This window comes from Scardinius erythrophthalmus (genome assembly GCF_964197995.2).
Source record: "Scardinius erythrophthalmus genome assembly, chromosome: 9".
NCBI lineage: Eukaryota > Metazoa > Chordata > Actinopteri > Cypriniformes > Leuciscidae > Scardinius > Scardinius erythrophthalmus.
The window spans coordinates 9,203,928-9,226,857 of record NC_138229.1 but is presented as its reverse complement, the minus strand read 5'-3'; the positions used below and the strand labels follow the sequence as shown (position 1 = coordinate 9,226,857).

The 22,930-nt window shown below is 38.7% G+C and overlaps 3 protein-coding genes across 6 annotated transcripts in view; 1 reads left to right on the top strand and 2 right to left on the bottom strand.

Annotated features, from left to right (window-relative positions):
- acsm3 (acyl-CoA synthetase medium chain family member 3) lies at nt 1-6,457 on the bottom strand. 2 transcript variants are annotated; one of them, XM_081373390.1, is made up of 13 exons: nt 6,208-6,457; nt 5,218-5,428; nt 4,507-4,714; nt 4,203-4,346; nt 3,507-3,663; nt 3,095-3,174; nt 2,695-2,818; nt 2,455-2,535; nt 1,272-1,373; nt 1,057-1,184; nt 886-985; nt 547-666; nt 1-425 (listed from the first exon to the last, which is right to left on the bottom strand). In XM_081373390.1, the coding sequence occupies exons 1-13, from the start codon at nt 6,433-6,435 to the stop codon at nt 330-332; spliced, it is 1,779 nt and encodes a 592-aa protein (XP_081229516.1). In that variant the 5' UTR covers nt 6,436-6,457; the 3' UTR covers nt 1-329. The 2 variants fall into 2 exon arrangements, 1 of the variants encoding a protein (XP_081229516.1); XR_014030689.1 differs by having other exon boundaries at nt 406-425; nt 768-985.
- A 192-nt stretch (nt 6,458-6,649) lies between these two features.
- Nucleotides 6,650-20,212, bottom strand: ncapd2 (non-SMC condensin I complex, subunit D2). Its single transcript, XM_081373389.1, has 32 exons — nt 19,994-20,212; nt 19,553-19,680; nt 19,393-19,468; nt 17,165-17,223; nt 16,904-17,079; nt 16,231-16,376; nt 15,981-16,108; nt 15,754-15,877; nt 15,400-15,547; nt 14,657-14,854; nt 14,429-14,563; nt 14,095-14,182; nt 13,807-13,993; nt 13,606-13,724; nt 13,223-13,429; nt 12,887-13,061; nt 12,715-12,799; nt 12,487-12,623; nt 11,670-11,802; nt 11,303-11,378; nt 10,879-11,082; nt 10,273-10,430; nt 10,060-10,168; nt 9,811-9,934; nt 9,385-9,540; nt 8,371-8,548; nt 8,183-8,277; nt 8,015-8,095; nt 7,697-7,880; nt 7,425-7,581; nt 7,230-7,337; nt 6,650-7,159 (listed from the first exon to the last, which is right to left on the bottom strand). Exons 2-32 carry the CDS (start codon nt 19,668-19,670, stop codon nt 7,080-7,082), a joined length of 4,149 nt encoding a protein of 1,382 aa, XP_081229515.1. The 5' UTR covers nt 19,671-19,680; nt 19,994-20,212; the 3' UTR covers nt 6,650-7,079.
- A 1,237-nt stretch (nt 20,213-21,449) lies between these two features.
- Nucleotides 21,450-22,930, top strand: part of ece2a (endothelin converting enzyme 2a) — a 90,138-nt gene continuing 88,657 nt past the window's right edge. Inside the window, exons 1-2 of one of the 3 annotated variants that reach the window (XM_081373698.1) lie at nt 21,450-21,471; nt 21,857-22,020. In XM_081373698.1, coding sequence (XP_081229824.1) covers nt 21,861-22,020 — 160 coding nt within the window. In that variant the 5' untranslated portion in view covers nt 21,450-21,471; nt 21,857-21,860. Of the gene's footprint in view, nt 21,618-21,856; nt 22,021-22,930 lie in introns of all 3 variants that reach the window. The other 2 variants (XM_081373696.1, XM_081373697.1) reach the window with 2 other exon arrangements.

Sequence of the window (22,930 nt, the reverse complement as noted above, 5' to 3'; positions counted from 1 at the left end):
TTTAATTATATAAATGCTTACAATTATGTATATATATATATAATTTTTTTTTACATTTTGCATATGCAGAATATAATCTACAATTTAAGATTAAAAGAATAAAATACATTGTTTAACGGCAAAAAACATGAGGTAGAATCATTAAAACCTATTAAATTGTATATGGCATGAAATTAGAAATGAGTTCTGCAACTTCATTGTAATGAAATGCTGCCACCTGCAGGCGAGCTGAAGGACTACAGGTTTGTGGATCAATTTATCAGACTGAACTGTCTGACATATAAAGAGGTGGAATGTGATTTGAACAGAAACTTTTTTCATATCCAGTTTTAGCTTTTAGCTTTCTGTCCCCATTCCTTCCTTCTTAACTCCACTCGTCTTATTTTCCCGCTTACTGTCTTGGGCAGATGATCCACAAACTCAATCTGACAAAAAAAAAAAAAAAAAGGGATTTAAACATTTGAAAGTTGGAACAAAATATACCTTTAAAATTGACTAAATTGAAAGAATTAAATTAGTAAGCACAGAACTCTATTTGTAAGTTACCTTGCGTGGATATTTATAAGGAGCCGTGACGGTCTTCACATGAGCTTGCAGTTCCTGGATCAGTTCCTTATGGTCTCTGAATTTAAAACCTGCTGTCAGCACTACAAAAGCCTTCACCACCTGAAACATGAAGTCAATGCAATTTACATGTATTCCATGTGTGTAATAATTATGGTTACGATTTTACTTAAACTAAATAGAAGATTAATTGAGCTGCCTACTTAGACACCATTTTAATGCGTAGTGCTGCCTTCAAGTTCCGTAAAGTTTTGCCCAATTCTAAGGTCACACTGCATGTACCCTTTACTGAGAAGGAAATCCCAGAATGCATTGCACTACCTCTCCTCGAACCGGATCAGGGCTGCTGACCACAGCAGATTCTGCTACAGCTGGATGCTCTATCAGAGCGTTTTCCACCTCAAACGGACCAATGCGGTACCTAAAACACATAGATGTCAGATTACAAAACTGATATCATCATTATCATCATCATCAAAGCAGAATCCGTACCCTGCGGACAGGATGACATCATCAGCTCTGCCAATGAACCACAGGTATCCTTCTTCATCCATCATTCCCCTGTCACCCGTCAGGTAGAAATCCCCACGGAAACATTCGGCCGTGCGCTCCGGCTCCCCCTACAGGATGAATTTAGATCAATCAACTCGAGCTCAACAGCTTTATTGTTAGTACAGAACCTAATAGCTGAGAAAAGGAAAAGGTACCGTATACTCTGTAAAAAGAGAGAAGGGTCTGACTGGTTTCACTCTGATGCCGAGGTCTCCCTCTTGTCCTTGTGGCACAACAGAACCATCTTCATCTATCACCTTAAACCAAAGCAGTCCAGAATTACTAGAACACCTCACAGAAAAGCAATCCAATCCTATTAGTGAAAAGCACCTATTAAAAAAAAAAAAAACACGTTATCTTAGTTGTTTTTCCATAATTTAAAGAAATGTTGTTAGTTATTATTAAAGGGGGCCTATTATGTCTATTTTAAAGTCTTGATTTTGTTTTGGGGGTCTACTAGAATAGGTTTTCATGCTTGGTTTTTCAATTTTCACATATCTTACGTTGTTGCAGCACTACTCCTTCCAGTCTGCCAGTAACGCTCTGTTTAGTTCCAGTCTCTATGAAGCCCCTCCTTCCTAAAAGCACAATGTGCTCTGATTGGTCAACTGGTTTGAGTGTTTCAGAAATATCACGCCCCTTAACCACGAGTTTTAACACTACTAATGCAACTCAACCAGGCTTCGGAGGGAATTATTTAAAAGAGGAATATTGTGACGTGCACATTCCCAGAAGAAAACTGGGCGTTTGAGGGCGTTCAGAAAGTGCTTACTATATATACAGAATAACCTCTTTGGAGTGAACTTGTAGACCTTTTTCATGCTCAAACGGCAACATTACACACTAAAGGAAGCTGAAAAAGCATAATAGATCCTCTTTAAATTCAGCATGATATGGAAGTGGTGATAGTCTTTTTATCACTATTGTGATGTATATTTGAGTGAAACGGCTTCTCAAAAAAAAAAAGTAGGGCGGGACTTGATTTTGTCCATCAGGAATTGATTTAATGGTTGGGTTTTGCTATTGTTGTGATGTCATGTGAGTGACAGGTTGCCCCACCCTCACACTAATAAACATGTCATCAGAGAAGAGAAGAGAGGAGAAGACGCTGCAAGAGGGAGGGGAAGTTATTTTGATTAAAGAATATGAGGGCACACAAATTAAAATATATATGATGTGTACATATAATTCATTTACAATGAATACTGTAATATTCGATTTAAAAAAAAATAAGAATAATCCATTTTGATTTCATAGTAAATTTAATATGAAGCCAGTAAGTATAAAACTAAACCACTATTTTGCCCAGTTTAAACCCTGGACAGACTGTTACTGCACCTGAACATCATATCCTGGAGAAGCCTTTCCAAAAGATCCTGGTTTGATCTTCATGCCTTTGAATGTGCCAGCTATTAAAACCTGGGAGAGGAAAAAGAGGAATGACTATATTGTGTTTGACAGCACACACGGCTAGGCTCAGGTTTATTCTCCTTCTGTTCATTATGGATTTTGTAAATGAATCAATGACTATATAATATGGATGAAAACAGATGCTAATTTAGGACCCATCCTACTTACAGTCTCAGTCTGTCCGTATCCTTCATAGATGTCCAGTCCAGTGAGTTCTTTCCATTTCCACATCACCTCTGGGTTAATGGGCTCTCCTGCACACAGACAGTGCTCAAGAGCAAGCAACTTATACCTGTCAGAAACCACAGGCAAAGATGAGGATTACACCTGGACCAGACATATTCATCTGCATTCTGCTGTGATTGACAGCCTTACAAGTCCAGGTTAAGGTCTCAGTCATTTAAAAAAAAAAAAAACAAACAAACAAAAAAAAACTTTTACAGACACTATATATACAAACTCTATAATCATAAAAGCAACAAATGAAGTCTATAAAGAACTTGTAACTTTAGACCTAAAAGAGAATTCATTTGAATTCAAATACATCACAGCACATCAGTTACAGTACCTGGAGATGTCGTCCTGCACAAGCATTCGATAGGCTGTTGGTGCCGTGCAGAAGGTGGTGATGGGATAGCTGCTCAAAGTCTGTTAGGAGAAAACATGAGTGTTACCAGAAAGATTTCATTTTGTTGAATGTGTTCTAGCAAAAAAAGTAAATAAAAAATACATGCACTACTGTTCAAAGGTCATTAAGAAATTAATACTTTTATTCAGCAAGGATTAATTCAATTGATCAAAAAGTCACAGTAAAGACATTTATAGCTTTAGAAAAGATTCCCATTTAAAAAAAATTAAATAATAAAATATTCCAAAAATATTCAATTTTCATACAACATGATAGGGAGATTTCTTAAAGATTCAATTGTTGATCCTTAACTTTCATTCTTGTCAAGAATGGACCTGTGATCTTCCTGTACCTTGAGAACTGTACTTGTCTCAAAGCGTGGCATGTGGTGAACAAACACACACGCTCCCTGGATCCACGGGGCAAACACGCTGCTCCACGCCGACTTGGCCCAACCCGTGTCTGACGTGTTCCAAAACACATCCTGCTCCGTCAGATCCAGCCAGTACCTTCAGAATTCACACAATTTATATACATTTTGTGTTACTTTACATTTCATTATATACTACTGTTCAAAAGTTTGGGGTTTTTGATCAAAAATATAGAAAAAAACTAAATATCGTCAAATATTATTACCAATAAAAATATTATTTGAATATATTTTAAAATATAATTTATTCCTTTGGAGTAATGATACTGAAAATTCAGCTTTGCCATCAGTCTTCAGTGTCATGTGATTCTTCAGAAATCATTCTAATATGCTCATATGCTGATTTGATGCTCAATTAACAATTATTAATTAGTATTAATGTTGAAAAGAGTTGTGCTGCTTAATTTTCAAAAAGCATTTAATTGAAATAGAAACTTTCTTTACTTTATAAATGTCTTTAATATCACTTTTTAAGTTATCAATTTAATGCGCCCTTGCTAAATGAATTCTTTCAAGACAAAAAAATCTTGCTGACACCAAACTTTTGAACAGTAGTGTACATATACACACACACACACACACACACACACACACACACACACACACACACACACAAACCTGCCGTTCACCGTGAGCCCAAGACCGTAACTACAGTGGCTTTGTTGGGTCATTTTTGGAGAGCCGGTTGTGCCACTAGTGAAGAAGATAGTCATGGCCTCCTCACTCCTGGTGTCCACGCAAACATGATCATCTGACACTCTTCTACAACGCAAACACAACATCTGATAATAACATTAAAAATGTCTCTATAAAGGTCTCACTATTTTGTAATTTTTCACATGTTTATTGTGTGCACTCAGTCATTTCTTCACTAATTTAAAGTGCCCCCTGTATGCATATCCCTCTCTTGTTCTCCACTGACCCCATGAGTTCTGTCAGGTTGCCCCAGCCATGCATGGCCCTGCGGGACAGCAGAAGCTTGGTGGAGATGGAAGGGCATTCTGAGGCTACTGTGTCCAACAGTGGGGCCAAAGTCTCATCAGTGATTACACACTTGGCCCCAGACGACTGCAGCCGGTGGCGGATGTCTCGAGCCGTGAGCTGAGAGGTGCCGGGGATCAGAACCGTACCTGTGTGAGGGCATGGGGTAACGGTGAAACAGAAACCATGTGTTGAAAGGACAAGCAGAGAGAAGAGGTTAAGTAGTGAACTGCCTACTCATACTGTAGGGTAAATTAGGAAACTTTTCTTGAATTATTAGTTATCCTGAATTAACCCTATATTACAATATTCTGATGGCTACATTTAAATTCAGCATTCAAAAAAAAAGAAAAGAAAAAAAAAAGATTTATTTTAGGCAAAATAGTGTGGAATTTAAATGTCTGCCATATGTAAATAACTTTCAGCTGATCCATTAATGGATATTTTTATTTTTACCATTTTAAAATTACACAATTCACCTTTAAGCTGGTTCAAACCAGCATAATTATTTCCCCAGCTGTGTGAAGCAATAAAAGTAGATTACAGTTTAACCCCAACCAATGGAAACCAGAACAAGGGTGAAAGAATCATATAGAAATCTCTCTCAGCAAACGCCTAACAAATCTATTTCAGCAGATCTGTGAGGCCGTACCCGTTCTGAGACATGCTACATTAACCAGCCACCACTCAGGGACTCGGGGTAAAATGAGGAACACACGATCCCCTCTTTCCAAACTGCACACCTGATCCAGAACATTTGCAAGTTTTCTTGAGTGGAAGCCCAACTCCTCAAAACTCCATCTGACCTCTTCTCCGCTGTCATTGACCCACCACAGAGCTGGAAGAGACGGCCTCTGACCCTTCTGGAATATACAGCAACAGTACATCAAACTCTCTAACAAGTGCTGGCATTGTAAAATAAATAAATGTATGACATTCAAAGTGACCTTGGATAATACAATACAATATTTTTTTAAGTCACCACAAACATTATTACATTATATAATTCAATGTGCATGAGTTTCTGTTGCACTAGTGTCACCAAAAATATTGACAAAATGATAATTCCTACCTAATAGCTCCTTTTGTGTTCGTTCAATCAATCAATCTAATAATGTGGAACAACAAGAGGTTTAGTAAATTGACAGATTTTTATTTTTGAATGAACTAACAAAACCAAGCTCCATACTGACCATTTTGGGGTGAAAATAAATAAAAGCCAGGGCGTCAATCATTTTTAGTAATTGACCTGATGACTAGTGGCATTACTTTTAGCAAAAGTTGTTTCACTTTTAGTCCCATAAATCGTATATCAGTGTCGAAAGACACAGAAAGCAGACACACTGATTCAATCTTATTCTCAATAAGTATTTCCACTTTATTCATTTGAGTAAATTCAACGCAGACAAATTCAAGTAGTACTCCGGCATCCTCTCAATCCCATTGTTCCCCCAAACCTGGTAGAGAACTGCCTGTTTTCTCATTGGCCTGTCTTTTTTTTTTTCGTGTATTTTCAATCAATGTAGTCCTGAAAAGTTTTTTTTTTACTATACAAAGTCTTTCGAATTATTACAAAATATCCCGCTTTATGTAATAATAAAACATAATTAGACCAGAAGCAGAACTACATTTCTTAAATTACCTTTTCTTTTGTTTCCCACTGCTCGAGCACATCTTTGGCAAAGTTAAACTGCTGAGGAATTTGAATGTTGTAATCCCGTCTCATGCTCTCATAATCGCAGAAGTTTTTTGGTGCAGATGTTTTGAATCTGCACATTTGCAGCCAATAACCTCGCTCATACGTTTCATTTTTGTTGGCGTATTTCAGACAGCGTTTAAAAAGGGTTTTGCGAAGCACATACGAACTCATTATCAGCCTTTAACTGTGGACTCGACGTAAAATTAACGCTTTGAGGTCGTTTCTCCCAGCCGACATTACTCACACAGCTGCAACTTTCATATTTTATTTTCGTTTCCTTTAAAGATCCTCCCGTTCTTTGCAATAAACTTCTAAAAATTAAAGTGCGTCCTATAAAACTAGAAAAGACAAATGGAAGCACTGCAGAACCAATAAAAGCTGTCCAGACATAGTTCAGCTCCGTGAAAACAGACACTAAATCTCTTCAGATTAGAAGAAATGACCGTCTACAAAACTAAAGTCCCACTTGACTTGTAACGCTTTAAAACAAAGATTAACCGGATGTAAATGTGACTGTACATGCTAATTTATGGATTTTAGTTAATAAGTGCGTAAACCTTCAACAGATGTGAAAACTGCCATTTTAAAAGCACTTGCATAAAAATAAAATAAAACAAAAGTCAATAATTATATCCAACAACAAACCTTCAGAGCTATTTTTGTGTTTTAAAAACGTTTAATTAAAAATCCATAGAGATGACACCATACATGTGACAACTAAAACATTAAACATTTAAAAGTCACAGACATAATACGTTCAAAATAAGATAAAATGGTATTAAAAAAAGAAAGAAAAATCGAATCAAAAAGAGTGCTCAGTGTCTGAGACGAGTGCGTCGTGTGCGGGCGATGGGTGTCGTCACTTTAGGAGTCTCACTCTCAGCCATGACAGCATCTGCAAAATAAATAAATAAAATCAGAACGAAGCATAAGAGATACAAAAGAATTATATGAAAGTAACTGACCCTCTTCCTCCTCTTCATCACTGGTAAAGGTGATGGCAGGTTTGGGACGAGAACGAGATTTTCTTGGGGTTACAAGATCACTGTCATCCAACTTCGGTTTACCACGGCCTGAAGGAGAGGGAGATGCACAATGAGATTCATTTTATAATAGAATTATTTATTGTATGTTTGTGAACAATTAGCTTGAACCTTTACCTCGTGTGGGTTTGCGCACACTCTTTGGTGGCTGTGGCGTATGCAAGTTTTGGCTCTGTGTGTCTCCTGTCTGCGGTTCCCTCTCCTCGCTCTCCACATTCTCCAGCCCTTTAGTGTGAACAGCCGTCAAACGCTTCTCATAGTCTTCCACCTGTGCCTAAACAAACAGCTACATTCAGCATACTAGAACAAACAGCAACGGGTCACCAAGTCATGATCAATGCTCTGTGCGGATACACCGTTTCGCCACCACACATTCGCAATTGTAGTACCTTAAACTGTGGTTTGGCTCTTCTACGGAGTTTGGCCGCAATGGACAGGAGGGGCTGATAGACTCCAGGCTCAGTGAGTTTATCACTGTAACAGTCCCAGCACTCCTGCAGCTTCTTGAAACCTCGCTCACACACAGACAACAGGGAAAGAGACACGGCCAGATCTGCCCACTGACGCTCGGTCCTGCAGACAGATTACACATAAGAGGGAGATTCAGACTGATCATGTCATAAAGCAGCCCAATCTTACAACAGAAATGCTGCTCTATTAATATTTTCGTGCAGAAAGATGAATTGCACATTGTGTCCGAAACTCACTTTGCAGTTCTGAATCGTTGGCAGAGCTTCTCCACTAAACTCTCCGTCTGTCTCTCTTTAGTGATGTAGGAAAAGAGTTGTCTGAGAGAGAGAGAGAGAAAGTTTAATCAAAGTGATTTGTCATGTAGAATAAATGAAACTGCAGTAACAGCATTAACGATATCTCACTTCATGATGGTGTTGAAATCCTCCTCCTTCATTCCACGCTCAGGATCAGATAATCGGCTGATGATGTCTGGAAGCAGGTTGTAAATGGCGTTGTCCTGAAGATAAGCAGAGTATTAGAATTGGGACGTCTTGTTTTCAGAGTTATGAGGGGGATATGAGAGACAGCAGAGCTGCAGTGGAAAAGCTACCTTTGCAGAGAGCTCGTTGAAGAAGTTGAGAGCGAGGCTGGCGATGTGTGGCTCGGGGTCTAGCAGCAGCACTGCAACCTCACTAACCTGACCTTTGACCTTCATCACGTCCTTAAGCACCAGCTGCGTCAAAACCATGATGGCGGTCAAACGCACCGATGAATTTTCATCACTCAACCTAAGACAAATCAGTTACAATACTGATCACCACACAGTAATAAACATTTCGACTATAGATGCACCAATACTAAATACTCAGAGGGTCTGATAGCTGATTATTCAGAATGATATTTGCCATTGCTCTATAATATTAGAGGTTAAAATTAACAGAGCTATTATATTTCAACTCATAAGGTAGTTTTCACAAACACTTCATGACAAATTCATTCAAGCATACATAATTAACAGTAAATAAGCTCCTCTCTAGTGTTTTTTTTTTAAAGCTAATGAACTGACACATGGTTCACAAGCTGTTTTACTGACATCTTTCCACAGTTGAAACACTGATTAGGCGATTACATGAGACATGGTTCATTTCAGTAAGTTGTATTGTATCTTTCAACATATCTTCTGATGTTCATGTATGTTTTTTGTGCTATAATTTGTATTAAAGTGGAAGAGATGACTCGTGTTCCGCACTGCCGCTTGAACAGAAGCGCTACAGTGATCTGTCATGTCACTTTTAAGAGAGTCAAAACGCCATTGTTTGAATTGTGATAAAATGGACAGACTTTAAAAGCCTTTATCATTCGATACCGATGATTGGCCAATACATCAGGGCATCTCGAATTTCAACTTAGCCCTCTTCCAACCAAACTGTGAAATCACTACTCTGCCACCATTTGAAAGTTCTGATTCACTTCAATTTAGGGCACTTTACTAATTTAAGCAAAGTAATAAGTTTAGTAAGGTGGCAAGAACATTTCTTTCTGGAACAACCAATTATGCAAAACATCCCAAAACCAGTAGTTTATCAGACAGAAATTCACAAAAGATCTTTTGGCTTGGAGCTACCTGGCATAAAGGTTGGGCGTCCAGGGTTCCAGGATGTTGGGAAAGCGGACTGTTAGGTCACCAAGAGCAACAATTGTGTTGGCTCTGACAACAGGAAGAGGGGATTTCTCCAGCACCGTGAACAGCAGCCTGATATTGTCCTTACAAACAGGAGGACTAGAGAAAGACAGATGTTAACATTGCTAAAGAAGCAAATATTATACAATATAATAAGTTCAAAAGTTTTGGCAGTGATGACAATCAATGTTAGAAAAGATTTTTATTTCCAATAAATGCTGTTATTTTGAAGCTTACATTCAAGGAAATCTTAAAACAAAAATGTAATTAATGCTGGAATTTTTTTTAGCATAACAGACTTTTAAAAAATTGACAACTTTCCAACCACAAATGTTTAAACTTTAGTATAAAATATCCTAATATAAATACCTGATCATCATATACTGAGACAGAGCCAGGCAGGCAGCAGTGGTGAGTTGAGGATGGGAATATTTGCCTGGAGAACTGCAAACTTTCACCAGCAGAGGCAGAAATGCACTCAACATGTTCCCTTCTGCAAAAAGAGATCACAGTGCTTTAGTGCTTTGTCAAGCAGGTAAATCCTTCAATAAACAATTATGAGGATTTCATTTTCTGCATTCCATCAAGAGTCAAATTTGTTTCATTAGATGGGCTCACCGGCTAATAACTCAGTCTCACAGATCTTGCGGATAAACTCAGCTTCAGTGTCTTCAGCTGAAGCGCCAACTAGCCCGAGCTCCTCATCCACACAACTGTCATTAGCCGTCTAGCAAAAGAGGCACAAATCAGTCAGCAGCATTTTAATGGATCAACACTTTAATGTGATAGTGCAGAAAACAGGTAACAACCAAACAGGGGCCTGTCATTAACCTTTTTGTTGGCAGGTTCCTTCTCTTTCTCCTCCTCTTCTTCCTTTTGTCCTCTCCTCCTCCGTAGCTCAGAGCTGACACTCCTCTCAAGGTGAGAGACCTGCCAGAAGGCCACAGCTCCACACAGTGACAGTACCTGGGCCAAGCTCACACAATTCACTAGAAAACAAAATGAGAAAATCTTACTGACCCCAAACGTCTTAGTCTCTTGCTCACCAAGGCTGCATTTTTTATTATTTTTTATCAGAAATAGTAATATTCTGAACTATTCATTTTAAAATATTTAATTTTAATATACTTTAAAATGCAATTTATTAGTTTGATGGCAAAGCGGAATTATCAGCATCATTACTCCTTCAGAAATCATTCTAATATGCTGGTGCTTAAACATCTCTTATTAGCCTAATCAATGTTGAAACAGTTGTGCTACTTAATATTTTTGTGGAAACTATTTCTTTGAATAGAAATAGAACAATGTATTTTGTAACAATGTAAAAGTCTTTTGATCGGTTGAATGCCTCATTGCTGAATAAAAGCACAGATTTTCTTTTGAAAACTTAACTAAACATTTTCTAAAATTATGCAAAAAGTTCCATCTCCACATTACCTTGCTCCTCAGAGCCCTGGGACACACCTTCCTGCAGTTGTGTTTGGGTGGACTCTCTGCCCTCTGTGATTTGTTCCAACAGGAGACGAGCAGAGCGCTGGAGGAGATGGGAACACAGCTGGTCAGGTGACTCTGCTAAGAAGTAGATGAGACGGACAGCCTGTTCCATGAAGGTCTGCCAATGGGGGTCAGACTGGACAACACCTGTTCAAGTGAAGATACTGCCATTACCAAACAGGAGATATGTATGAAAGAGAAATTAGATGAGAAAGAGGGAAATGAGAGAATAGATAGAACATCAATATATTGGGTGATTGTAACAAAATGTGGCAAAGCAAGGGTTTTAACCAACACTTGTGATCAGATCACCCAAGACAAAAGCTAATACGAGGTATAAACACCAAAAAAAGCTAAAAGAACACACCATCAGCAATGGCCTGGGACAGACAGCTGAAGAGATGGTGGTCCATTGGAAGCCTGAAGGGGACACCCTTGGATTGCTTAAACACACAAGAACATACAAATTAGCATATTAGAATCATGTGACACTGAAGCCTGGAGTAATTGCTTCTGTAAATTCACCTTGGCCATCACAGGAAGAAATCACACTTTAAAATATCTTAAAACCATGATTTTAAATTGTAATATTTCACAATACTATAGTTTTTACTGTATATTTAGAAGAAAATGCTTCCTCGGTGAGCATAAGAGACGTTTCAAAAACATTTAAAAAAAAATAAAAAGTGAGACTCCAATCTTTTCAAGGGGAAGTATACACAGTGTATACATACCCTCACATAGTCTGTTATATTAACGATGGTGATGAGTGTGTCTCGAGCCAGCAGATAATCTTCTGCAACCTTCTCACCCAGAGCGACAGAGCAGAGTGTGTCCAAATTACTCAGAACCACCTCCCTCTCAGCACTAAACAAACCAAAAAAAAGGTTAGACAAGTAGTTCACCATGCCTCAAAATACTACATTTCTTCAGCAGCATGTCAAAGACAAGAATGCCCTCAGATTACCAAAGAACCAGCACATAGCTCATTGGACATTACAGAGAACAGAGCTTCGACCTGTGCCTCCACACACACACACACACACACACACACACACACACACACACACACACACACACACACACACACACACACACACACACACACACACACACACACACACACACACACACACACACACACACACACACACACACACACACACACACACACACACACACACACACACACACACACACACACACACACACACACACACACACACACACACACACACACACACACACACACACACACACACACTATGACTACCCTTCCCATCTCTCTCCTGCATTTCTCTGAAGGAGAGCTTGAGGGGAAGAACTTACTTAATGTAGGCAGGCCCTTACAGCAAAGCAGCAAATCTCCACTGCCCAGCCAAGATTACCAGCCATAAGGAGCACAGGAGAGCTCTGACTCTTACCCACTGAGCTCACATTCGCCTTGGTCTCATCATTGGGCAACATTTTTATTATGCTTTGACATAAAATCAGTTTAACTGAATCATTGACTAACACATCCAGGAAGTATTAAGAGTTTGAGGGTCTCACCGTGCTGCCATGCCCAGCAGTAGCACTGCAGCTCTCCTATGAAGTGCTTTAGTCTCTCGTTTACCAGAGAACCTCTCCCACAAAACCTGTACCACTGAAGTCTGCAGGGCACTCTCATTGCTGAAAAACTCCTGGACCTGCACCAAGAAAAAAAAAAAAAAAAAAAAACACTGTCAAAAGAATAAAGTGTGGGAGTGACTGCTTAAATGAGGGGCTAAATAAACTCACAATCTCCTCTAGACACTGGACTGTCCCCAATGAGGCATCGACCATCAGCTCTGACAGATTGTCCACTAAAGTCTGAGCTTTCGCTCTGATGGACAAACACAAAAAGCCATTTGAGCTACAGTATATTAAATTGTACTCTTTTAGCCTTGAACAAACCAAAATGTTTGCATACCTGGTGTTGTCCCCATGAGGGTTGAGGTACAGGCGCCTGTAGGCCTGGATAATGGCGTCCTTGATTGTAACATCAGTGGACCAGACCAGAGGCAGCATCTTTCTGACTCCACACACAGAGTCAGCCACACTAAACTCAAATGCTGTGACACAGAACTGCACCGCCTCCTGCACAACTGAGAGAGCGAGAGACCAGTCAGAGAAAACTAAACACTGTCAACTTATATGTATTGAATGTCACGATGAAACCGAAGTAGCAACAGATCTCTTCTTCTGTATTGTGACGTATATTTGAGGAATTATTGAGAAAAAAAAGCAGGTACTTCATAGTAATTACCTGTGGTAGTTTTCCAGTACAACATGTTGTTAATGACAGCAATGGCTCTTTCCACTTGTAGAGCAAAGCTCTCTGTATCTTTCAAGTACTGAACCAACATCTCCTGCTTCTTGAGTTCACTCTCTCTCCCTTCACTGCCTCCATCCTCTTTCTGTGGGGTGAGTGGAGCGTCGCTTGTCACAGCCTCAGGTGTCTCCTGCTCTGGGCCTGAGGAGAGAGATGCACACAATGTTTTTATTTGGACTAGGAACCCTGTCATCTTATCTAGGGAGGTGAGACGATGCACAAGTTTCTGTCTGACACTATCGTGCTCCTCAGCTCCTCACCATGATGCTTTAAAATGGAAGTTATTTAGACCATTCAAAGTACCAAAAAAGACATACCCTTGAAAAGTGTTGCGAGTGTGTTGATCAGCTTTTCTGCATTCAAGTCAGCCAGATCTGAGAAGAATGATGACTCTGGGAACAGGGAGTGTGCCTTCATGCACAGACCAACTGCCTTCCTACACACAGTTAAACGCCACATATTGCATGTCTGTGTGCAGAAATAAGGGTATGAGAGAATGTGTGCTAGTTCACATGTACCTGTATTTACTTTCCCGGAGAAGCTGTGCAATTTGGATAGCAGTGTCCCGGTCGCTTCTTTCCTCCTCTCCCCCAGTCTCCTCCTCCTCCTCTTCTTCCTCACTTCCAGGCTCCAGCTGTGCTTTCACGGTCATCTCCACCTCTGGCTTCATTGCATCCCAAAGATCGGCTGCTGTGATGACTGCAACTACAAACACAAAGCTATAATCTTACAGCTGGACACAAATTGATAGTAATAGTGACCAGCTAAAGACTGAAAAGAACAATTCAATTATAAAAGCAACATACCAGGCACTTGCTCTTTCTGGTTCTCTCTCATCTCTTTTAATTTGGCCATCTCCTTATCCAGGGGCTTTTTTAGGTCTACACTGCTTAACTTAACACAGAAATAACAAAAACAGGTATATTTAATGTCTGTAAACAGATTAAGTATGGTTAAATAGTACCATAGTTTGATGAAATAATTTTTTAAATGAAATAATTTTTGTAACAATGTAAATGTCTTTAGTGGCACATTTGATGCATGTAATATGTCCTTGGCAGAGTAAAAAAATAAATAAAATAAAAAAATTTACTGACAGTAAACTTTTGTACAAGATGTTTTAATTGAGCATGTTTATACCTTGCAGCTGTAAGGGTTATGAGCAATGAAGGCAGCCAGCAGCTGGATGGCACTCTTACACACATGGACAGACTTATCACCCAGACGCCCGACGGTCAGCTCCATAACTTCAGTGTACCTGCACAGTGGCAAGGCCTGTCAGAGGGAGAAGGGGAATTATATATCTCAAGAAAAATACACCTTGTTTTCTGTTATCATGAAAAGGGGGGGACCCCACAAGCCACTCACCTTACTGTTGACAATACGTGCATAGACCTGCAGCACACGTGCTCGGACATGTGAGTGGGCATCATGGATGTGCTCCTGCAGTGTGTCCAGAAAGCGATCTCGGTCGGCACGAGCAGAATCATCCAGCTTATCACCAGACAGAACCCGGACCAGAACATCCCCGAGAACCTCACACACAGCCACTCGCAGACTCGGACTCTGTCCAAACACAAACATGTTAACACTTCTTTGCTCTAGTGTGTTTCCTAATTTTTTTCTAATAAAGATAATAAAACTGCTCATGCTCCACAATTGTAAGTTGCTTTGGATAAAAGCAGCTGCTAAATGCATTAATATAAATAGCAGTCAAAAAAGAAAAATAAGTTAAGCTATAAAATATAAAATTATTTAACGGTTGCCCTCAGATTACCAAAGAGAGAGCTCAACGCCAACAGAATTATTCCAGAGAACTGAGACTCATCCTGTGACCCCCACACACACACAAAAACAACAACTGTAAGCCCCCTCCTTTCTCCTCCCCTATATCTTCAAAGGATAGGAATTTAAGAGGAAGAGGCTTGTTGGATGTAGGCAGGCCCTTACAGCAAGACAGCAAACCTTCACTGCCCAGCCAAGATTACCAGCCAATAGGAACACAGGAGAGCTCAGACTCAAATTCAGTGGGCTCATATTCGCCTTGGTCTCATCACTGGGCAAAAATCCAATGACAGAAGTGATGCAATAGAGAACATATGTGACTGTACCTCTCCTTCCAGGTGAGCCAGGAGAACACTGATGTTGGGGATCATGGTTTCGGGTACCAGAGTACTGAGTTCAGACAGAAAGCTGGAGAAAGCCTTCACACCTGAAGCTTCTCTCGCTAGTTCCTCACTCGACTTTTGACCGATCTCTCTGAAATACATACACATATCAGGTTATATAGAAGGATTTTCAAATATTGTCTGAGACAAAGGGGGCCATGGAGTAAAAAAGGTAGAGAACTATTGACTAGACTTAATTTTAACCAAAATACTGGTCGAATCAGACTGTAAAGCACAATTTACATACCCAGTAATACCATTCAAGTATAACAACACTAAAAAAGACTTCAATTTCACCTCATGACCTCTCCAACGATGGCCTTGACCCCATACTCTGTGCTCCAGGCTGCCACAGCTTGTGCACACACTGACGCCAGCTGCTCAAAGTGCTGCAGGAGCTGAATCACCTTCACACATGCTCCTGTACAAGACAGAGAGAGCATAATCAGACAACACTCAGCTCAACATCTAGGCTACAGCAATGCAAACCCACTCATGGGTGTGTGATGTGCATTTAAACCCACCCAACATGTGATTGTATTTCTTCACCATGATTCCGAGGACGTGAATGATGGCGTCTCTGGTGGACTTGCTCTTCACGTGGCTTATGGTGGGGTTTTCCAGGAGTTTATAGCAACAGCATGTCACACAGCTACATAAACCGACACACATTGCACAAACAAATACTGACACTTGTGATCAATGAAGACATAGAAAGTTTAAAAATATTAAACAGAGCAAGGGTGAGTGACAGTTTAAGAGGAAGACCGTTACCTGACAAACTCCTCCTCCACTAGAGACAGACTCCACAGAGTGCGAATGTCCAGCTGCAGCAGTTGAGTCAAACACTGAAGAACTGTCTCTCTCTCACTGTCCCACTGCAGGAGACCTTTTCCAGCACCTTTATCCTTCTTACGACCCTGAGAGAAACACAGAGAGACGTTTAATATGTTGTACACAAAATCAACAAGCTCAGAAGCAACAGTTGTTGCCCTCAGATTACCAAAGAAAAGATTCACAGCTGGTGGGCTCATTAGGAGATGTGACTCTTTGCTAACTGACACATTTACACACACACACACACACACACACACACACACACACACACACACACACACACACACACACACTCAGGGACATACTCAAACACACACACACACACACACACACACACACACACACACACACACACACACACACACTGTAAGCTGTCAAATCAGCCACAAATGTCCATTTCTAAAGGAGAATTGTATTATGAGTGACAGCTGGCATCAATATGGGTGGGCCCTTACAGCAGCGCAGCAAATCTCCACTGCTCTGCCAAGATTACCCACCAATCAGATAACAAGAGTACACAAGATCCCAGCCAATAAGCTCATATATGCCTTGTTCTCATCATGGGGCACAGTATAACACTAATGAAAAACTTGATAACAACCAACTGTACCTTGCTGGGTGCTGTGACGATAGTCTCCCTGTATGAGTCGCTCTCAAGTGTTTCTGTGAGTTTGCAGAGCAGAAACACACTCATTTTCACAGCGTTGAGCTGCTGTTTGCGGTCCACAGCTGACAGAGAGCCCGACAGGAGGAGAGTCGGCAGGGAAACCGATAGACCCCTGACCACTGAGAACAAAGACAGCATTGTGAAACATTGTTGGAAATGTAGTTTTGATTCTTTGAACATAACTACTAGAAGAAAGATACCAACCTTGTATCAGCAACTCCAGCATGTCTTCTTTCACCGCCACATCTACTGTGCGACAATGTCTAAACACAATCAGAAAATTATGCTTAGCCAAGTCGTGGAGATAAAGCAATAGTTCACCCAAAAATTAAAATTGTCATTAATTACTCACCCTCATGTCGTTCCAAACCTGTAAGACTTTCAATAATCTTCAGAACACAAATGAAAATATTTATGAAATCTGAGTTTTCTGTCCCTCACCTGACACTGTTTAAAGACAGTTAAGCAACAGCCACTTTGACGCTTTAAAAAGTTCACAAAGAGATCATAAAACTAATCCACGAGAATTGAGCAGTTTAGTCCAAAATTTCTGGAGAAACATAATTGCTTTATATGATAAACAGACTTTTATTCACAAACATTTATCAACTCACACATCAGTTGTGGTAAACGGAAGCTCAAGCATGTTCACCAACGAGGTTCATTTTCGTGTGTGATTGGACATGTTTGAGCTTCTGTAAGAACCAATAAAAATTTGGACTAAACCGCTCAATTTATATGGATTAGTTTTATGATCTCTTAATGAAGTTTTTGAAGCGTGGTGGTTGCGTAGATATCAATGGAGGGACAGAAAGCTCTCAGGTTTCATCAAAAAGATCTTCATTTGTGTCGCGAATATTAACAAAAGTCTTACGACATGAGGATGAGTAATTAAATGACAGAATTTTCATTTTTGGGTGAACTATCCCTTCAATGTTTAACAGGGCTCATAACATAGCTACCCCTCACCCATCTGTTATGCATTTAGCTTGGTTTTATACCCATATTGGTTTCTTGTCATGCATTGTGTGTGCATGTAAACCCAGGCCCTAGTTTATTAGTTAGTTGTTCTTTAGGCTGCTGATTTTTGTTCATGGGATTATTTAGCTGCAACAGATTATTTTGCAAAAAGACACAGAATAAATATGAAAATCATGAAACATCTAAACATTAGGGGTGGTTAATCTGTCTGATTTCCCGATTCGATTCGATTACGATTATTGAAGTCCCGATTCGATTACAGTCGATTTTCGATTATTAACGATTTTCGATTAGCGATTATTGATTTTCCAGTTCACAACAGTAAACAAAAATACACTAAGTGATTGCAGTATTAAAAAAAGTCAGCTGCTGAATTACTTAACTCTTTTATTGAGTAACAACTCAAAGCACTTTCTGTGTCGTGTAGTTATAACTTCAGAATTATTTGTATGTAGCTTATGTTCTGTAGAACACAGAAATGAATACATCACATTGTGTTGTGACTCATCAAGTTGAACCAAACTAGCTTTTAATACAATGTTGGTATGAGCCACCACAGTATTTTACAAATATAAAAAATAACACAAAGTGAAAATAAAGTGGCATTTTGGCGTTAATATTGAAACGACAGTTACCATGGTGAATACACAATACTAACAAGAACTGTTAATGAAACATGGAAACTGCTCCTGGTGAATAGAATGAAAATCATGCCTGCATGCAAATCCTTCTCAGCTAACACACGACGTACCAGTAACGTGATTTATTGGTATTTTACTTTTATTTCATGACTTACTAATTTACAACGTAACAACGTTGCATGCTCGTAGTTTCCTTTGCACTTTGCACTATACAGTGAAGCGATACACGGCGCGCCCCTCCGCATTTGCGCGTGCAATTGAAGAGTGTGCGCTACGAGTACAGTATAACGGCTGACAGGACAGGAACGTCCGTTTTTCTGAGGTGAAATACTTTTTATTTCAGCGTACACATACGTCACTGCCTGGTAGTTCCTATACTGTGCTGGGTTTTCTGAAGTAGTTGTGATTCGCCTCTCATAACATAACATGCTCTAAATGCACGCAGAGTGGATTTTTTTTTTATTTTTTTTTTTATAAAAAATCGATTTTTGAAAATTTGATAATCGATTCATACTCGTCCATAACATACTCGCGATTAATCAATAATCGATTTTTTTCACCACCCCTACTAAACATCTCAATTCAAATAAATATGAAACATCTTAATGTGTGACTTCGAATTGGGATCCGAATTCTTACATTTCAATTGATACCCAACCCTGGTTGCCTTGTTTTAATTTAATGATTCATCACCTCTTTGTATTAATACTGTAAAGTACCTGTTTTGCAGGTTTAACTGCTGCCAATCAATTGTACACTAATTTATCTAAAAAAAATCTTTTTTTTATGGGAATGTGTGTCCACACTTACTGCAAAACACTGTATGCTGTGTCAAAATGCTCCAGGATGCACAGGGACCCTTGACTTCTCAGTGCTGCTTTAAAACCTTCGTAAGAGACAGAAAAAAGTCATTATTCCACTACAGAAATAATGAAATGTAAACAGATTAAAAGAGCCCAGCAGGACTTACTGTTGATGTGAGAGGGGAGCTGTTTAGCAGACAGCACATCCTGAACCACATACTGGTTAACAGCACCAGACTTCACGAGATCATCCGAACAAACCGGCACGATAAAATCCCACGACATCTCTGCACGCCTGAACAACAAGCAGTGAATATAAATGTTTATCTGTAGGAACCAAAGTCACTGAAAAAACACGTTTACATCTGTATGTCTTACAGAGGTCATTGTACTTAAATCAGTAACTTACCTCGTTTAACATAATCGCAAAATAAAGAAAATAACGAGCTTTATTTGATATTAAACTGAAGCAAAACGTTTGTTTTGTTTGACAGGGTAAGCTAACATGCTACGCTAACTCACAGTACGAACAGACAAAACTAATTTTTCTTAGTAAACGACACTTTCCCAGTGTTTAAAAAAGTAATATCGCATACCCGAAAACCTACCGTGCAAACCGACCGCTTTATTCCGAACAACACCAAATCAGATGACCCGAAGAAAGAAAGTTGACTGGACTGACTGAACGGTTTGAGTTGCAGCTTTGAATTTCACACAGCGCGCCAACGGAAGGACGTCATCACTGACTCCGCCCACTCACACGTGCTCAAGTCATCAGTAGAGGGCGCCACACTACTCTGCGATAATGGCTATTTTTTACAGTCTATGGATAATGGTAGTGATTTTGAGATTTTTAAGGAATATAAAAATGCTACACTAAAAACACATACGGTTATGTGGCCATTAAAGACAACTCATGCAATTTTACGGTACAATTTTGTAAAAACAAACAAAAAAATAGTTAATATAATATAAAATAATATAATATAATATATAATATAATATAACATAATATAATATAATATAATATAATATAATATAATATAATATAATATAATATAATATAATATAATATAATATAATATAATAAGTAAACAGTAAACACTATGAATTTTGAAACTATACATTTATGGAAAAATAATGTTTTATAAGTAAAAAGTAGCCTACATACATTTCCATAAACCTCTTCTTATTTATTGTAGAGTTTTACCATCTCACTTATGTTGGAGTGTCTTGTATGCATTCTATGTTTAAGGGCTGTGAAAAGATTAATCGCGATTAATCGCATCCAAAATAAAAGTTTGTGTTTACATAATATATGTGTGTGTACTGTGTATAATAATTTTGTATATATAAATCCACACACTTGCATGTATATATTTAAGAAAAACGTGTTATTTATATATATAAAATATTTATATTTATATATAATATAAATTATATATAAATATATACAGTATATAGATGCAAATATTTCTTAAATAAAATCATGCATGTGTGTGTATATATATACAAAATTATTATACACAGTACACACACACATATATTATGTAAACAAACTTTTATTTTGGATGCGATTAATCGCGATTAATCATTTCACAGCCCCAATGTATTGTGTTTGGTCTGGTTGTTTTTGTTATATTTTACTCTTTAAAGAACATTTAAATTATTTAATTATAGGATCTGTCTCGTTTTTGGAACGTTGTATCAACGATTTACCAAGTCTCTTCACAGGACCATCATCATCAGTGACCATTCAGAATAACAATGACTGCAAATAAAACAGTGACAAGCTGCGAACAGTGCAGATGAATCCTTCTAAAGAGAGGCGATCAAGCATTGAAAGGCTGATAATAGACTTTATGGGCAGTTAGGAAACTAAATGATGATAGTGTCGATTGATTGTGATTGGAAGCACCTACAACGAAACTCTACAATAAATCACTGGTAAATTGTGTGCATAAAATACATAAAACGTACATAAAATAGTTAATTTCCCCATATCAACCTCTTGCGTTTAGTTAAACTTTTATTTTGACATCATTGCATTCATTTCCCACTCTTGGCGTCACGATGACCACACGAGGTTAGAGTGCATGAAAAAAGAAACACATGTGGGTTGTCTACTTGTCTTGTCAGACAAAAATACCCGCTAGTAATTTCGCCCATTCTTTTATTCAGTGTTTTAGACGCATGTTTTAATTCATTAAAACTGATAAATATATTGAGCTGGTAAGAGCCTCTGGATACCAGTGTTTATTTTATAGTTTGCCAGCTGACCTAGTTCTAACCGCATTGAACTATCAGTGTTTCTGAACCAACATTATGCAAAATATTTACAGATCAGACAATATTTACAGATATACAAATCATCACAATAGTTGATATGACAGTCAGCAGCAACGAATATTTTAGTAACAAGCCATTTAACATCATTTAATAACAGTTGGACTTTCGTTTATATTTTAAAGAAGGATGGACTATTTGCCGGACTCTAACGCCAGATATAAAGATGTGGATTACTGGAATGAGCGGTACCGGACGGAGGAGAGCTTCGAGTGGTTCGGAGACTTCACTAAATTTGGACATCTGCTCAAACAGCATGTGGGATCTGAAGAAAACATTTTGATGCTGGGTAAGTTAGACAGTCCAAAAACTACATTTACAATTTGAAATATTCAATATGAGTCATATTTTATATTGTTTTATTGTGTATAATACACATGATCAGTAGGGGGCGCTACTGCACTTTTTTTTTTTTTTTTTTTTTTGGTGCACCCAGCTATTTTTTGGTTGCCAATTTTATAATTTGAAAAGAAATACCACTTTCCCGAAAATATATTAAAATGCTGTGCACCGGTGCTGTTGAGACGAATAAGAGCCAAATGTTAGCAAAAACTCTCTGGATCCATCTTTAATGAGCAAATTGATATAATGTATCCCGAGTTACTCATCTTTATCTTTATCTTTGCATAGCAAAGATTTATGTGGTTGTTGTTTATGGTTAAATTTAGGTTGCTAACACAAGTTGCATTTTAGTTAGTCACCATGAAATCAAGACCTTATGTGCCAGAGAAACAAGTGCGCAGCCATCTTTAGAATTTTGATTTTGTCTTTGAACTTCCATTTTTGTGTTAGCAATGTATTTCTATGGCATCGCTGAGTAATTCGTTGGTGAAGTGGATTTACTTATTGTAGGGTTAACCAAAGTTATCACTAGCACTGAAATGTTTGAAGTGGATGTCATAACAAATGTCAGTAGACCAGGAAGATTTTAAAGCGAACGGTTCATTCATAAATCCGTAAGATCTTACCTTCATGCTGTGGAAATACAAACCGGAAGACACTACACAACGAGCTATTGCAACTTCCCTATTGTTCTTCTATTCTAATTATCCTAATATCAGTTATTCAGCAGATGCTTGACAGTACAGTTCCTTCAGGGATGTCCCCCTTTGGGTATCCTGGGATCATGTTACTTGTTGGCATGTTGGACATACAGAAACTCCTTACAGGGTTTGAACCTATGACCTTCCTTGGGGTTC